Below are 18,876 nucleotides of genomic sequence, written 5' to 3' on the forward strand. Positions count from 1 at the left end.
AAAATGTAATGAAAAATAAAGTTTTAAGAGTGCAATGTTATGGATCAAAAAGTGGCTTGTACCAATGGAAAGGCACTTCCGTTGTGCGAGGAAGTATTACAAAATTCTTTCAAGTCCACATCCTGCTGGAGCCCCCATGCCTAGTTCCAGGTGGTCCCTCAGCCTTTATGAGTGGATTGTGGGGCACAGGGGGGTGTAGTATGGGGGTGCCACGAAGGCCCCATTGTGTTAGCAGAGTTATACTCTCACCTCTCAAGAACCAAATTTATAAATGCCATTTTTGGGATCTGAGCAGGAAAAACATTAGACTTGCCTATGCTCATATCCCCCTGCTGCTTAGACCCTGGTTTACTTGAGTCAACAATCATACCAAAGTACCAGGGATTGAATATATATGCATTGTAGGGTACTTTACTGTAGCTCTCAAGGACTTTCTTCTCAGTTTCTAGCATATTTTCCAAAAAGGGTGATCACCATAACTTTATTCCAGTGTCTAAGTATTGATGGAAGGATTTGTAGTATATATTATTCAACAACTAGCAAATCCATCACCCTGACAATTTTCCATTGTCTGTCACTAAATACATACTATGCAATAAAAAAACTATGCAAAAAGAAACCAGGCATCTGTTGCATAAAGCAAGAGTAGTGAATTTACATTACAGTATGAGTGCGAATTCTAAAACCGAAGCCAAAAAACTAAGGGCATTCAAATCTATTTACAATTATTGTTTCTAAGCACTCATTCTAGCCAAACCATCAAGATGTGAACATAGTCCACATGAAGATGCCTGTAAAACTGTTGCACCGGGAAAATATTCAGTGCTATACACTCTATGTTATGGTGGATATGTATTTTTAGCCTCCAAACGCAGGCTATATTCATGTAAGAAAATAGCAATATGCAAAACAGCCAAAAGATTACTAAGCAAGCATGATTAGGATTAAAGACTAGATGTTTGTCTGCATTATGTGGTGCAAGAAAGTAGCACTCTTAGCCACCATGCTGACATTCTAAAGAAATTTTTCGAAAGGGTGCTTGCCTGGCACAGAGATGAGAGGGCAGGGGAAGTCTGCCTTCTCCCAAATGGATGTTTGCCTGACAGAGAAAGGGTTTGCCTTCCATGATCTGCTGCAGCAGAAAACTGGGTTCAAATGAGTGGTTTGGGAGCTCAGATTCCATCTCAAGTTTATTAGGCAAGCTACATAATTCACAAGTTTACCCTCTGTGAAATGGGTGTTTGAGACTTGCCAATGCAGGACATGACTACAGCTCTTAGGTTGTACCCAGCTAAGTCATACTCAGAACAGACCAACTACAATCAATAAGCAAGACCAACTAGAGCATTGATTTCAATGGGTCAACTCAGTCTACCCAGTGTTTCTCCTTGCCCAAAATTTGCAATAGTGATTGTGCCCACAACTCTCAGTTCCAAATGTGCCCATAAGCCCAGAAAAGCAGGGGACTCCAGGCCTAGAAGATTGGCTCTTTGACCCTACAGGGCCCATGAAAGCTAACCCCAAAAGGAGAGAAGCAACAAGATGCCTCTCCCTTTCTGAGGCCTTTGTTAGCTGAAGCCATGGTCACACATGCACACACACTCTTTAATTTCTGTCTTTCACTCCAGGTTGGAAGTTTTGCTCATCAATGCAATTCACACCAGTTTTATATCTCAGTTTTTTTCTGTGAGACCCCACTACCCAACCCTAAGATTAACATTATTACTAATAATTTATTAGGCCTACTTACTATTTTTTAAATTTGCATACCGCCCTATACCTGCAGATCTCAGGAATGTTCACAACCATAAAATATCAGTGAACTAAACAGGTATTATTTCCCAGCAAACATGCATAGCAAAATGTTTAGAAGCATTAATAATGTAAAAAAAAAAAAGTTCAAGAAAAAGAGCTAATAAGCAAATAGGTGATTGAAAAAGACACCACTGTGTGTAAATTTAGATGCAGAGTCATCTAAATTTAGGTGCAGATTCCAGGGAACAAAAGCAAGGTTGTCTAAATATGAGCAAGTATCAAGTGCATGAAAGTGCCTCAATGGGTTCCAACTTTTTCGCATATGCTACTTTTCAAAATCACATTCTTGATGAGGCTACATAAATAATTATATTCTCTCTCTCTGTGTGTGTGTGTGTATGTGTGTGTGCGTGCGTACACACACACACACACACACACACACACACACACACACACCGTATATTCCAGCGTATACGACGACCCCCGACTTTTGAGAAGATTTTCCTGGGTTAAAAAGTAGTCTTATACGCAGGAATATACATGCCAGTTGGATTGTATTGCCCTGAATATATGAATTGCTCTCATTTTTAAAGCGTACGGGGTTAAAGTTCTCCCAAGATTATGTAGAAGCTCAGCCATCAAGTCAACATCAAAAAATGCAATTGTCTGAATTCTTAGTTCTTCGTCACATAACTACCAGATTCACAGACAGACAAAAGGATTTTTCTAGCACCTTCCTTTTACTATCAGCTCCTCCATCGAATCTCATTGCACTGCCAGTCTCTTGCAACAATGTTTCAATATATTATTCTTAAATATTTAAAGAAATCATGTGATTTACCCTTGAGTGTTGCTTTTTTTAGCACCTTCATTGCATACAGCTGTCTTGCATCCGATCCTGAGATTTTTTTTACAAGGAATACCTGTATTAAACACATGAAACAATTCTATTACAATGATCCAACACACATTGAACAGACCCAGGGTAAGAACGTATCTGTGCACATACAAAAACATCAATCTCACATACCCATGCATGAATGCCTGTCATATCTTGAGACCCAGTAGGTAATATCTCTAATCTTTATCCCTGATTTTGAGAGCATCTATGCTACACAAACAAACATACCTTACGGTAGTTAAATGAATGCAAATAGTAAGGTGGGCATTATTCCACTTCTCACGCAATTCCACTTCTCTACATACTTTTAAAAAGCTGCATGTGAAGAAGACTCTGGCCCCAATTATATAAAAACAGGTGCACTTTCAGTATAATTTCACATTCCTAACTCACCAAGTATTTCACTTGTTATAGCAAGGCTACTAGACTAGAAGGAGGGTACACTTCCTATCAGTAACTTACAGAAACCCAGTGCGACGAACAGAGGAAATTGGATGCCAGGGTCATATATAAGATTGAACAGTCTTTTATCAAACCAAATTCCTTGAGAGGGTAACAGCAGTGTATAACAGTGAAAGCCCAACCCTGGCCGGAGAGTGGCAGGGCGTCATAGAGTTGCAGTCTCACTGCTACATCTGCAGCCTCCTTGCTCATGCTGGTCAGGGCAAAACACAGCCGTCTGGCTAGATATCATCAAGTGATGGCAGTGGAGATGGCTCAGGATGCAGGGAATCCCGGATCAGTCCAGCCACTTGCCCTCCCTGGAACACTCCACTTACAGACATCTCACAGGTTACAGCAAGTTAGAAGTTTGTTGGGGGGTGAACAGGAAGCTCAGCATCAGTGAAGGTGTTGTGGGCTGAGGGAGAATCTCCGCTTAGCTCACCCCCGCCCCCCATGGCAGGGACTTAGATTGAGCCCTTAGTCAAGAGGAGTTTATTTAAACACGGCCACTCAGACTTTTTTTTTTGCATTTAAATATTGAATGAAGAAAATGTGTTGTTGTAAAATAGTCATCTTTGGGTGCAGAATTCTGTGAGCGGTAGTTAGCTCAGCTGGTTAGAGTGTGGTGCTGATAATGCCAAGGTCACAGGTTCGATCCCCATACAGGCTATCTGCATGTTCCTGCAGTTCAAGGCGTTGGACTAGATAACCCTTGGGGTCCCTTCAAACCCTACAATACTTTTATACTACACAAAGCTCAGTAGAATATTTCCACAATTGAGGGGAAAATTTATGTCAAGTGTCTAACTCTGAAAAAGAAAATCAACACCACATACTACCATGGCAATCCTAGAAATATGCCTTTGTTAAAGAGATGTAAGTTTCCTTCCACTTGTGTCAAAGTATTAAAATAGGCAACTAAAACAAATTCCATTTTGCTCAGAGACCAATGCTTTGAGTTGCTTTAATACTTGACATATGTCAAGAATATATAGGTTTTCATCACTGACACATTGAAGACTGTTAAAATATGAACTAGATACAAAATATATGCATGCTTTTATTCATCCTTGGAAAGATATAGGGTGAGACTGGATTCTAGTGATATTCAGAGTAGACCAACCAGAATTAGTGAAAAATATGTTAAATTTATACTGTTCACTGAAAAAATATACTGTAACAATAAGTATTCCTGCATATATGAATGCGAGCTAGGGCAGCAAACTAGGAGACAATTAAGGAGATTAGAACAAAAGATTCAAGAGGTGGTATTACAGAAACAGAGCATCTATTTTGGGAATTCTGGTTAGTGCTGGCTCAGGCAAGCCATCTGAGCACCATGACAGCTGGTATCAATTCCAGAGGTCCGTCGTACCTTTCCAAAAGACCCCTGTCCTAGCACTTTAAGGAGTTCAAATTGTGAAGGGTCTGCTTTTTCATGTCCTTCCTTGACGTGATATGTTATTGCAATCTCTTTAATATTGCCTTCTTCCTGCAAAGAAAACAAGAATAAAGTTCTCATTTTTATGTTTGGAATTCATGCCTGGAATATTCATCCTAGGCTGGTATTAAACTATTCACAGATGAAAGCAATTGTAATGGATAAAAGCCAACAAAGAAAAAAAAATATTCATTAAGTCCAATGTTGGTACCACTAGGAAAAACAGGAATGTAGAATTTCCACAAAAGTTTGGTTTTCTTCATGTTTGGGAAAACCACCAACTGAGGAATGACAGATACCAAACTGCCAGATTTTTATAGAGTAGGGAAATACAAAATAACAGAAGGAAGCTTAGTTATGAACAGTTTCTTTTTTCCAAATTAAGAAAATAAAAAGCGGAAAATAGCCATCTGGCATATTCAGCTACCTAGTAAAAATACTAAGTTTAGGTCATTATCGTAGGCCACTTTTTAAATGTTTCTTCAACATTTTGCTTATCTCTCAATATAACATGTAGTCAGTACAGGCGCAGCTCTAGTCACTCTTCAAAATCGCAGCTTCAGCTGTCTTTTCTAAGAGCTAATTCACACTTTATTATAAAAAGGGGAGAAAGCAGGAGAAAAGTGACTCACTTCTACTCCTAGTGTTGTTTGCTAAGCGGTGGGGTGGGGACTTAGGGATGTCACTGCAGCAAGTATCTGCAAGTCCCACCATGGACATTCACAGGAAAAGCAGAAGTGTGAGCCTCTTCTTTCCCCGATTGTGTATTATGTGCAAACTGACTGGTGATTCATGCATTGAGGAGGAAGGGCTTCACAACCATAATGGTTCTCTGCTCAACTCTCCCAAAGCATTGCTCCTAGCCTCCATAAGCAGTACTGCTTTTATAGGATTATTTAATACACAAAGTAAAAATAAAATAAAATCATTAGATCAAATAGTTTATTCTCAACAATTGGTCACATTACATATATCCTTCTTCCAAAGAGATCAGGCAGGGTAACATGCATTGAATTACCAACTTTATCACTGCAATCTTCCTATAGGTGAGACTGAGCCACTGTGACTTGCTTATTCCATTGAACCTCCTGGCTGAGCGGAGGTTTGAACCTGGCCACAACTCACTATACATTTTATTGCTACACAGTAGTCAAAGCTCTTCCAATACATAAAAGGAGTTTTAGGATTGTATTATTATGGACTTATAGTAAGTTTCACAACGACCAAAAGTTAGAATGTCCAGCCATGCCTTGTATTTGCTTCAAGTTCAGCAGGGATGGAGAATTAAAAAGAGCCATGTGTTAGAAAGAAGCAACAGTCAGAAGTAGAAGAACAGTAATAATTCAAGTAAATTGAACTAAAGGAAGGACAGGAGATGTAATAAAGGAGTAGGGAAGAAAGCAGCTATGTGTGTGGAAGAAAAATATATTTGCTGCTTCTGTGTTTCACAAAAGTGAAACTGAGTAATTGCTATCCTTTCCGCAGCTGGCTTTATTCTCCTTGCTGGCATGATGCAGAGTATACACATGGTGACAACAGGGAATTGAAATATTATTGAATAATTTCAGAGATAATAAATTACTGCATACAGCACTCTCAGGGGACATGTGTATTAGATTGTGCCCTAAATTAATCTATTACGCGGCCAAATTTAGAAAGCCACATACAGTCGTGTTCTTGTAGCTCCATCTCAAAAAGAGCTAGAAAAGTACAGAAGAGGTCAAACAAGAAGACAAAGGCATTGGAGCACCTTCCCTACAAGTAAAGCAGCAGCACCGACACTTTGGAACTCCCTGCCTATTGATATAACACAGGCCCCTTCACTGTAGTGTTTTTTGTTGGTGTGTGCTGAAGACATTCTTATTTAGATAAGCCTACCCAGATGTTTAGAAAGTTTGCATGAGATTTGTTTTAGTCTACTTTATTGTTATTTTAGCATTCTGTTCATTTTAAATTATGGTTGTACTTTTTTTTAGTGTTATCTTTATTGTTTTTGTAAACCACTTTACGGCTTTTTATAATCTATAGATTCTATGAAATAAGAAATAAAGTGTTTGGTGCATTTTAGTCAGAAAAAAATGACAAAGTAGGGCATAAGATAGGTTTTATAGAATTATGCATGATGCAGAAAAAGTAGGCACAGAATTTTTCTCCCTCATGTTAGGGTGGTATTAAACTAAACTGTACTCAAACTAAACCCACTGAAATTAAGATGACTCAGGTCCATTACTTTCAGTGGGTTTACTCTGAGTAAAACTTAGCTGAATACTATCTTTAGACTGGTCAGACCTCACCTGGAGTACTGTGTCCAGTTCTGGGCACCACAGTTCAAGAAGGATACTGACAAGCTGGAACGTGTCCAGAAGAGGGCAACCAAAATGGTCAAAGGCTTGGAAACAATGCCTTATGAGGAACGGCTTAGGGAGCTGGGTATGTTTAGCCTGGAGAAGAGAAGGTTAAGGGGTGATATGATAGCCATGTTCAAATATATAAAAGGATGTCATATAGAGGAGGGTGAAAGGTTGTTTTCTGCTGCTCCAGAGAAGCAGACACGGAGCAATGGATTCAAACTACAAGAAAGAAGCTTCCACCTAAACATTAGGAAGAACTTCCTGACAGTAAGAGCTGTTCGACAGTGGAATTTGCTGCCAAGAAGTGTGGTGGAGTCTCCTTCTTTGGAGGTCTTTAAGCGGAGGCTTGACAGCCATATGTCAAGTATGCTTTGATGGTGTTTCCAGCTTGGCAGGGGGTTGGACTGGGTGGCCCTTGTGGTCTCTTCCAACTCTATGATTCTATGATTCTATGACTTCTGCATCAACCAGTGAGATTGATTGGTAGCAGATTCAGGGGACATAAAAGAAGGGAGTTCTTAATACAACACATTATTAATCTATGGTGTTTCACCACCACAAGATGAAGTCATTGCTTAAGATAGATTTAAAATAATTAAGCAAATTTATGGAGGATAGAGTTAACAACAACAATGTGGCTAACAGATGTTGTTATGTCCCACTCTTCCTCCAAAAGGAGCCCAGGGTGGCTAACAATGTTCAAACAAATAGAACCAACATAAAACAAAAGCTAAATGGAACAGTTGTTGTGTACTTCTGAACACCAGATGCTGAGGACAAATAGTGGAGTAAGGGGTATAGCCTTGCTGCCTTATTATGGGCATCCCAGAAGAAATCAACTGACTACTACAGCAAACAGAATGCTTAAAAGAAGATCTTTGGGCTAATCAAACTAGGCTTTTCTTGAGTTCTTACCCAGTACCAAACCATCTTCCCACACATGCACCAATCACGAGCATGGATATTTGTCTTACTAGGGGCTGCAACCCTGCTCACTCCACTAACCAACCCTATTTCCATTCCCTCCACAATAACCACGAGAGCTTCCCCTTCCTACTCCATGCAACTACTGAGCTCGCTTTTCACTTTCCCAGCTCCATTTCTGAAGCCACTTCTCTCTTCCAATCTGCAGCCCTCTTTGCACCTGTTTTCACCTTAACCCACAAGCCTATACCTCCTGCTTCCACTTTTTTGTGCAACTGCCTCCCTTGCACACAAACCATCCCATGGTAGCCTCTTGCACCTATCTTGTGGGCGGAAGGGAGGCCAGTTGGTGGTATGGGGTCTTTTCGCTGTGCTGTTGTATTGTGTGGGAAATAGTGTTTGTATGAGGTACGTTTTTTCTTTACATTGCAGTGTAGTCGAAGCAAAATTCCAAGTATGGTTGATATTTGGCCAATAAATTATTCTATTCTATTCTCCCACACATTGCTACTAAATATCCTTTCCATCCAACTAGAAAGCCACCATCCCTCCTATTCTTCAGCTCCTTTCATGTCCCTGCTTTCATTTTCAACCCCATCCGCATGCCTCCTTTTCCATCATTGTTTTGCAAAACCTTTTGCTTAGTTGATATTCCTGCACTGCAAGGGGTTAGAGACTAAATGACCCTTGGGATCCCTTCCAACTCTACATTTCCATGATTCTCTCTTTCACCCCTTTTTTCCTTCCCCTTCATACCTTTTTCAACTCAGCCTAGCACACAGACCACCCCCACTTCTATGCCTCATCTCCTAATCTACACCCCACTCTGCACACACCCCATGATGACATATGTTACTGAATCTTTAAAATGAATAGACTATTAAGAGCAAGCCTATCAGTCAGCTAGTTCAGTTAGAGAATATTAAATTCAGTTGACGAATGTTATACGTATATTGTATGACTGTAGGGTGTTTGCTTGTTAATAAAATATCTATTCTAAATTATTACGTTAGATCTGGAACTTATTGTTGAATAAAATACATGGTACCAGGAGTGAAATACACTGTGTAAAGGTACTATGGACTATCTGAGGGCTTTGTATATCTCTCACACACATGAGTCAGCTGAAGAGTAGAAGTTTGTGTATAGCAAGAAGCGAGGAACACTGAAAGGGAAAAAGAGGCTACTTTAAACAAAGAACAGCAGAGGTTTGAGTAAAGTAGGGATGAGAGGATAAGTTTTTAAAAGAACTGTTATCATCTGTGGCTTGTTGCTCAGGGCTCCTTTGGGTAGAATAAAAAGAATAAAAGAGAAATTTTATGCCTGAATTGCTTTCATAATTTTAAGGGACCCAAAATGACTCTCTTGCCCAGAATCCCCAGAACCCTAGGCCACCACTGCTTATTGCCTCCCCACAACAACTTGGGACTCTTGCTTTTGGAAAAAGACAATGTCTTTTGACCACTTTGATCACTATCAGTCTCTTTAACAGAAGAGTTGAGTAATGGGGGTGTTGAATGGACGTGCCTATAGGGACTGAAGCAACGTATATCAGAGTAAGTAGGTTGGAAGTTAGAGAGAGAAATATGGAGCATTCCTCCCCACAAATATTCTAACCAGAGCCATGAAATTTTACAGGCCTTTAAATAGCCATTAATGACAGATGTGCTGCTTTCTATTCTTCTTCACTTTTTCATAACATCTCAAGTTGAAAATAGATGTAAATGGATTTTCTGGCCCCTTTCCATCCCAGAATGTTACATATGTAAAGAAGCTCTTGGCATATCATGCTAAACTCTGTCAAGAATCTGCAAAGTGTTAAGTTCTTTTATGAATGTCAGAGAATAGATTTCACGCATCTATCTGGTTTATAAACAACACCTTTGTAAGAAACAACTAGTTTGGGAAAATTCTAATATTTTCTAGGTAAAATTATTATTTGTTTTTAATTATGGTGAAAACTCATGTCTTTGATTCAACAGTAAAGAATGTATGATTTTATCTTTGTGCTTGTCTCTTTGATCCAGCACAGTTATCCATCAGTAGAATGGAGAGCTATTTCGATTGATTTCCCTCCCACATTCCCAATATTTGTTCTAGGACAACATGAGAGGTAGAGTGGGGGTGGGGAGGACTGCAGAGGAAAATTGACCAAAATGTCTCCTGTCCTTTATATCATTTTAATTACATCTTGGTAGTGACACCACTTTCTGGAATTCTTGGCACTTAAATATCTAACTGGTTTGAAATGTCTAATTGATTTATTTCCTACCTGCTATCATGCGTTTGATCAAAGCACTATTATTATTTAGCCTGAATCCAATGTTGTCTGTGTATGGGGAGAACACAATAACCACTTACACAACAATTTTCTTTCCTCCCAATGCAGCCCTCCCTCAAAATCTGCTCTGGAGGTGGTCCTCTACAAATCAAAATAGCAATCTCCTATAACCACTTTCTGGGGTCTGCTCTTCATGAAGGACTGGAGCAACTTTAGAACAGTACCCTAGGTTGGTGAACAGTTCACCAGGACACGTGGAAGATTCCTGCTTTCAGTTAGAACACTTCAGCTTAACTTAAAGTCTGTTATGTAAGGAATGAACTTACATAAAAAGTAACCTTGTTCCATTGGCCCACAGTAACACAGTACAGGTTACTAGATAATATTGTGGTTTTAAGAAACACATTCTGGCATAAATTCATCCTGCACATAATTTCTTTTTCCTCTACTCCTGAACTCAGGGGATTATCTAGAATTCATTTTTCTCAATGGGTTATGGAACAAAGGTTGAGTTCTCCTAAGATAAACAGGACTTACAAACTAGTTATGCTGCAACCCGATACACAGTCACTGTGGCTTACATCTGAGTAAGTAAAGGGGATGAGAAGGGCAGCACTAAAAGGAACAAGAACAAAGGAAGCAAAAGAGGCAGCAAAGTCTCAAAAAACCGTTGAAAGATCAATCTTTATGAATAGTAATAGTGTTAGTGGAACAAAAACATCCAATGCATTTCATATGATAACAACTTCCCTCAGGAGCACAAGATTACAGTTCTCATATCAAGGCAACACTTCTCTCTTTTTTTCTGAGTGGGGATGTATAACACTGCACTGTTAAATGCCTGGGAAGTACCGCCTTCCTCTGATAATAGTTCACAAGAATAACCGAGGTCCATGTTCCAAATTTAAAGTTTAAATTTAATTCAATACATTTTTTTTATTCTATTGCCGCAAGCCAAACATGTATTTAGGCATATTATATTCCATACAAGTACCAGAAAACTGATATAAAAAATGAAGTCACTCGGCAGCAGTCAATCGATACAGCCATTCTAACTAGAGGAGTCACTACTACTTCATCAGCTCTGCTGAGAAGCCAGCTCCTTCAGCCGTTTCTTTTCCTTCAACAGTCATATGGCAACAGCCATAGGCATTCTTTCAGGCTGCAACTGGGGGCAGGGATAGAAGGGAAGCAAGGTGACAGCATAGGCTCAGCTGAGAATCCAGCAATTTTTGGTTTCTCCTCTCTATTTCAGCCAGTCATTGTAAGAACTTTGTAACTAGTGCTTGATTTTGCTTTTGCCCTGAATATGTGCATGCATACTAGTTGCCCAAACACCATAGCCTGAGACTGTCCAGGCAACATGTCAACACTCAGGTTTTACTTACTGATTGCGGATTTATCTCTTCTTCTCCCATAGGTTCATCCATGATTTGTTGGCCATTCTGCAAAAAAAGAAAGGGGGTTCATAAAGCAACTAAAGTAGAAACACTTCTCTACATCTTATTAAAAATAACAAAATAATGGGTTGTGTTCAACTTACCCAAAGTATAACCATTGAAATTAATGAACCCAAGTTTGTCACATCGATTAACAGCAATGAGTCTACTCTGAGTAGGACTAGCACTGGATAAAACCAGTATCAATTACTATAAAAGATGGTTGCAACTACTATCTTACTGGGCAGTGAATGGGGGGGACTTTCCAGAAAGAAAATAAGATGTACAATTCTAAGCCACTAACTATTTAGAGCACTTATGACTAGAAGCCCACAGATCTGCAAAAAGCAAGCGGAAGGCAACAACCCATAATACAAAACAAACATTTAAACTGGAACTTGACAATGGCAATGGCACATGTGATGCAGCTCTATTGAAAATTATTGTGTTTTAAATAATATGTAAGTTCTATTACTGTGAAGTGACGATAAAGAATAGAATTATAGGACTGCAATGTTTAATCAATTAGATATATCAATAAACCACTTTAAAAGTGGCCTATTAGACAGGAATTACTATATTAAGGGGACTTTCCCTCTTAGGCAAGATAAAATGCCTCATAAGATTTTTCCTCTCATATATATCACCTTAAAAAAATGATGTATGCTACTTGCTTCAGAACTTTTTTTTTTTTTTTACGCCAATGTGAAATCGAATCCATTAAAGCAATATCAGTCAGGTTTTACTGTGCAACCCACTGCATATCTATTTCATATCTTGGATCTTGTATGGTTGGCTATCTTGTACTAAAAGCACAGATATGAGTTGCCCTGGGACTGGAGAGTAGAAGGAAAATGCAATTTGGCTTTTGTCATTGCCCAGCGGACTCAGGACCACTAAGAGACTGCATCCCCTGCCTCCCAGGAGTAACATCAAGGCGATGGGAAATCTAACCTGGCCCTACTTCTCTCTTAGTGGAGAACACTGAGCTACAACTGCCTGCTGCCCTGGGAATGCAAAAGCAAGGGGAAAAAACACCCCGACTCCATTTGGCGGTCAAATGAACAAAATACACTAATTCCTATCAGGGCCGTCTTAAGCCCATCCAGCGCCTTGGCGCTAAGGTCCCTCCAGCGCCCCCCTCCAGAGCCTCTCCAAGGGCCCGGGAGTGCCAAGTGGACCGCGGCAGCAGCGGGAGGCCACCTCTGAGGTCTCCGCACTGCACCTCCTTCTTGTTTTCCCAGCGCTGGGTTCCGCTCAGTCAAGCTTCGCCACCAGCGCACGCACCGCGGAACCAGCAAGAGCTGCTTGCGCGCTGTGCACGCGCTGGTGGCAAAGCTCGACTGAGCGGAACCCAGCGCTGGGGAAACGAGAAGGAGGTGCAGCGCGGAGTCCTCGGAGAAGGAGAGAGACGCGGTGCAGCCTCTCAGCTAGTGGAGCGTAGTCCTGGCCGGATCGCCGGAACCCTGCGCTCACTTGGCGCCCTTCCAGCGCGCGGGGCCGTGGTTCTCCACGCCACTAGCGGGCCTAATTCCTATTCATGAAAGAACAACAGAGAAAATCAATCCAGCTCAACTGTTTGTGGCCTTCCCACTGCAAGAACAGACTGCTGGACTAGATGGGTCTCTGGATCCTTTTAGTACCCTCTAGTAGTCTCACTAAAGGTAAAGGTACCCCTGAACATTAGGTCCAGTAGCGGACGACTCTGGGGTTGCAACGCACATCTCGCTCTATAGGCCGAGGGAGCCACATGACCCGGAAGCTGTATGCCGGCTCCCTCGGCCAATAAAGCAAGATGAGCACTGCAACCCCAGAGTTGTCCGTGACTGGACCTAATGGTCAGGGGTCCTTTACCTTTACCAGTCTCACTATTTTATCTGGCCTTAAAGAACTGATATCTCTCCTCTATATTTTCCAGTGTTCAAAACTCCCATTGTTCTAAGTGCATTTTGTAATAGGGAATTTCATTAGTGTGAGCAGTTTCTTAGCTCTGGGTGGACTACTGCACCTAAGATTTCAGATTAAAACTGGAAGGAAAGGAGGACCTTTTTCTGCCTCTCCACTTCTAACTACTCTCTGAAGGCTGGAGAAGAGACCCTCTTAAGAATATTAGAGGGGTGAGCAGGGGAAGGACTAGACCATGTGAAAAATGATATATTTTAGCTGCAGTTCATTCATTTTCAGCTTTGTATTCTTGTTCACAGTGCTCACTGGAAGGACAGATCCTGAGGCTGAGGCTCCAATACTTTGGCCACCTCATGAGAAGAGAAGACTCCCTGGAAAAGACCCTGATGTTGGAAAAGATGGAGGGCACAAGGAGAAGGGGACAACAGAGGATGAGATGGTTGGACAGTGTTCTCGAAGCTACGAACATGAGTTTGACCAAACTGCAGGAGGCAGTGCAAGGCAGGAGTGCCTGGCATGCTCTGGTACATGGGGTCACAATGAGTCGGACACGACTAAACGACTAAACAACAACAACAAAGCAGCAGCCATGTTAGCTGGAGCACAGCATTTGTCTACCAATTTCTCATCCAGACTTGGCTGCTCAAAGGAAGTTACTCTAAAACACTTCTTAGGATGACACTGCTTTAAAGCAAGTACTGTATCAAGATGGGTGTATTTCAGTGCGGGAACTGTCAAAGATAAGAAGCACTGCATTTATCAACACCTTCCCAGAAACAAACAGAAGCCTCTGTATGACTCCCCTCTTTCTTCAGACCCTACTTACTAATTTCCACTTACTTACACCAGGCAGTTATCCAACTTTCAATGTCAAAGATGGCAATGCAGCCTTCACCACCTGACGCAAAACCAAGAGATGTATATTTTAACCATTTCTTATCACTTTGTTGTCTGGGTAACCCAAAGAAACACACCAGACTCTTACTCATCCTCATGGATCCAAATCAAAATACTCTACTACGGAATACTAAAATACTGCTTTCTTCCAACAAGAGTTCATTTTATATAAAAACATTTAAATGGATGTGAAGAAAATTTAGAGCACAATTCCTTATACTTTTAATTTGTAGCATCATTATCACATTAGGAACATTAGTATTCCAAGTAAAACTCGTGGAACACATATTTGAACTAACTTCTATATGATTCTACATTCCTTTTAGCAATATATAATTTTCTTGCTCACAAGGGACACCCAGCAAGAACGAGCTGCATGTACCAGATCTCTAATCTGTCTTATTATTTGGCTAGTAAATCAGACTAGTGAAGGGCTTCTCGCGAAAGGTGATTCATTATAGCCAGTCATTTTCTCCAGCAGGATGAGTGTACTAAAATGACATTGCCAAAGACTGTTGAGCCCTCTGGTGTGTTCATCACCACATATTAGTCTAACTCTAAAACAGATACAGATAGATGTATGACGTGTTTACATCAGTAACAACTGAAAGATTGCAGTGGGGCAGGTTCAGTAAATGCTAAGGTGTAGAAAAAAATAAGTAAAAAATAAGTCAATTTACAATGGTTTTCCATATTAGGAAATATTGTATAGATGTTTCAATGCAAGATAAATCACAAAATTCCAAGTATTACAGTATTACAGTTGCTAGTGTAATCCGGCATTTCAAATTCCTGACTGTACAGTATGATAACACACAAATAGTTGGAAAAATAATGCAAGTTACAATACAAAGAAGATTGCAACCTTATCTTGCAACCTTTCTGGTAAAAGATGCGAGTGTAAAAGCTATGCAGGTCAAAGGTCATTAACAGGAAAAATGATATTTTGTAGATATATGTATCGTTTAGCATTTTTATGAATTTTGCACTAAGAGCAATGTACATATCACAGTAAGTAATGATCATGTTCAGACACAACTACAGGTAATCAATTAGCCTATGCATGAGCCACGTGAAAGTGCATGCAGACTGAGCTCTCCTGCGTCGCTCCTCTCTTCCTCTGTCAGGGAAACAAACCATCGAGTGTCAGACTTAGCAATACTCCAAACCAGTGCTTGTGGGTTGTTTCTCTCAAAATAGACCACAATCTGTAGCCAAGTTTCTTTCTTGGCTGCCCACTCCCCAATCATGCTTTTTTTTGGGGGGGGTAAGCAATCTATGAGTGCTGGTTCAGACATAATGCAAAGCCAGTAGTTTCCCTGAAGCTGCAAAAACAGTAGAGCTCAGCATACTCACACTTGCATGTGGCTTGCGCACAGGTTAATTTGGCTAACTGCAGTTAAGACTGCAGAAATGATATATCACTACAATGAGCCAGATATTTTTGGAAAACGCTGAAGACAGCCATTAGTAAGAGCTTCATTGTTTTTCTATTTGCAGCCTAATTATATTCATATTTACTCAGAAGTAGTCATGTTAATTTCAACAGAACTTACTCCTAGGTGAGTATGCTTAGGACTGAATCCCTAAGTTATATTTTTGTTTCTTTCAAACTGCTCACTGCTCCATATTTTTCACTCCATATTTATTTCTTATAACTGAAGATGAAGAGGATGATGTAAACAACCTCTGTACTTCACTCAGGCAGAGTAATGGTTACAGTTAAGGTTTTTTTAAAAAAAATCATTTCATTGATTTGTACACCTTACTGACTTTTTACAGCTGTGTTCTCAAAAATTAATGAACATATTTTTTCAATTGTTCCTTGTAGGTTTAAATGCTGTTTTTAGGTAATTCATAAGCAAATAATTGGATTCACTGGTAATGCACATTGTAGTGTGTTTTCAATTCTATAACCTTCAAGCAAGAAACTGAAATCTCTCACAATGCCACCCTGCAAATATAGCATCTTGCTCGTTTACATTTCCGGCATTTTACAGGAACATATACATTTTTGTTTAAAATGTCAGTTTAAAAGTTGCAACACAGCTCTGTACATATTCTTCTATGCTATTTGCTTCAGCTGGGAGAACATATTATCTCCACAAGGTTGTTGCAAGGATATTGGTGGTGAGAATAGCAGCTTACCACAGTACAATAGGAAAGTGTGCCAAGGATGAGAAGTATGAACAGACACAGTTTAAGGGCACCTGGAACAGATTCCAAGCCCCATCTGATAACAAAAACATGTCTGCATAGGTTATGGTACCACCAGCCCTCTATCAATATGACCAGTGCTTTCTCTACTGACAGTCTCAATAAAAGGCAAAGAAGCAATTTTTCAGAAAGGGGCTTATTCTCACTTCAAACCATTAAATACTATAATTTCCCTTCTTAAAACATTTTGATATAAGCAAATACTATAGCCATGATTAAATACTTAAAGGATGAAAACACTTAACATATAATTAGAAGGTTTTAGAATAAAGTAATGCACACTTTTCCCATCTCTCCAGCCAGCCATGAATCTACACACAATGTGCTTTTATCCTGTATTCCACTAAGCAAAATGGCTTTGAGTTACTGTTATAATCTCTCCCTCCCTCCCTCACATCCATTTTTTATGGAAGTCATGCATTTGGGACAAAATTTTTTTAACTTTGCCTATCTGGGGTCTGAACTGGCCGTGACTGACAAGGAATGAGACCAAAATGATCAGGAGGAGGATGGAGCAACTTCCCTGTGTGGAAAGGTTGAGGTTTTTAGTTTAGAGAAAAGGCAAGTAAGAGGCAGCATGATCAAAGTGTATAAAACTATGCATGCTATGGAAAACGTGGATAGAAAAAAGTTTCTCTTATAACACTAGAATTTGAGGATATTCAGTGAAGCTGAATGTTGGAAGATTCAGCACAGACAAATGAAAGTACTTCTTCCTTCAATGAATAGTTATACTATGGGTTTCACTCCCACAAGAGGTAGTGATGGCCACCAACTTGGATGGCTGTAAAACAAATTCCTGGTGAATAAGGCTATGTTCTACCTCTGCTGTCAGAGAGAGTGAGTATGTTTCTGGATATCAGTTAGTGGAAACCACAGACATCTGGTTGGGTACTGAGAGAACAGGATGTGGACAAAGGGGTCACTGGCCTGATTCAGTGGGCTGTTCTTATGTTCATAACCAACTCTAGTTGCAGCTCAGACTGGAGTTTTGAGAAACATACAGACATTTAGATTAATTTCACTTAACCAAATGAAACTGGGTATATTTAAGTCTATACACAAAGAAAACCAGAGGCTTTTGGGTCACAATCATTTCTTAAACAAGCATTGTTCCTAATTACCAAAGACTATCACTAGAGGCATTCCCAAGCAATATTATTATTTATTCATTAATTTAAATCACGCTACTGTCTTGAAAGAATAGGGTGGGAAGAAACACTTTTAATTATTTCACATCAAAAGTACTTTTTTGAAAGATGCACTCTTCCACATGGGATCTACTTAAAAAGTTTCTTCCATGGAGAAGCGTACCATATTATGTTTGAAACCCTTATAAGTGCATTGGCTCCATAGCGTATAACATCTCTACACCAAGGCTAGTCACAATCAGTAGGTGTGGAGCTGGCAAAGATTACCTGGATGAGCAGATACTCCTGGTAGTGGGCAATTTTATCATTATAAACAAAAATAGCCAAGTTTCTGACCTGGCTGCAGACCACAATGTGACCTGCCAGCCTGGTGTGAAGACTGCAAATGTCACACATCATCTAGAGAGGCTGGTAGATGGTGCTGGGGAGACGTCAGTGGTCATGCTGCATCCTGGCACCAATGGCATGGGCTAATGTAGTCATGCTCCAACCCCATCAGCCCCAGTTAGCATGGACAATGCCTAGGGGTGATGGTAGTTGTACTCCAGTAATTTCTGGAGGGCACCATGCTGGCTACCCTTTATATAGCTGGGAATGCCTCTGGCTAATTAAACAATCTATTGGGGGGAGAGCTGTTACTATGTTATGCATTTATATGCTTTGGAAAGGAGGCCTGGGGGTGCAGAAGAGCACAAAAAAGGCACCGAGGGCCACGTGCAGTCCTCAAGCCACATGTTTGACTGCCCTGCTATAAATAGGGGGGGGGGCAGCCATGAAAGAGCTGCATAAAATTGTGCAAACTGTTCTTCACACAGTTCACAGTTAAAGCTTTAAAAGGGGAATTAGACAAATTCATGGAATGTAAGACCATCTACTAGCCATAATGACTTTATTCTATCTTCATTGTGGAAGTAGTATGTCTCTGAAAACCAGCTAGTGACGATCATGAATAGAAAAATACTGTTGTATTCATGTTCTGCCGCTGGAATTTCCATAAGCATCTGGTGAGAAAAGAATGTTGACCTGTATAGACATTTGGTCTGATCCAGTGGGGCTGCTTTTATGTTCTTACCGGTAGATGCTGCACATAACAAGCACAACACAGATCATAAGCATCTTTCAAACATTATGCTTGGCTTCTGGAATGATATTTAGACATACTATGTGGTT

General features: G+C 40.2%; 1 protein-coding gene across 2 annotated transcripts in view; it reads right to left on the minus strand.

Moving 5' to 3' along the window:
* RPS6KA3 (ribosomal protein S6 kinase A3) overlaps window positions 1-18,876 on the minus strand; it is a 46,701-nt gene that overhangs the window by 25,488 nt on the left and 2,337 nt on the right. For both annotated transcript variants that reach the window (XM_035114889.2, XM_035114888.2), the window contains exons 2-4: window positions 11,486-11,542; window positions 4,476-4,592; window positions 2,597-2,678 (exon numbers count right to left, since the gene is read on the minus strand). In XM_035114889.2, the coding sequence (XP_034970780.1) occupies window positions 2,597-2,678; window positions 4,476-4,592; window positions 11,486-11,542 (256 nt within the window). The remainder of the gene's footprint in view (window positions 1-2,596; window positions 2,679-4,475; window positions 4,593-11,485; window positions 11,543-18,876) is intronic.

Source organism: Zootoca vivipara, chromosome 4 (assembly GCF_963506605.1).
Source record: "Zootoca vivipara chromosome 4, rZooViv1.1, whole genome shotgun sequence".
Taxonomy (NCBI): Eukaryota; Metazoa; Chordata; class Lepidosauria; order Squamata; family Lacertidae; genus Zootoca; species Zootoca vivipara.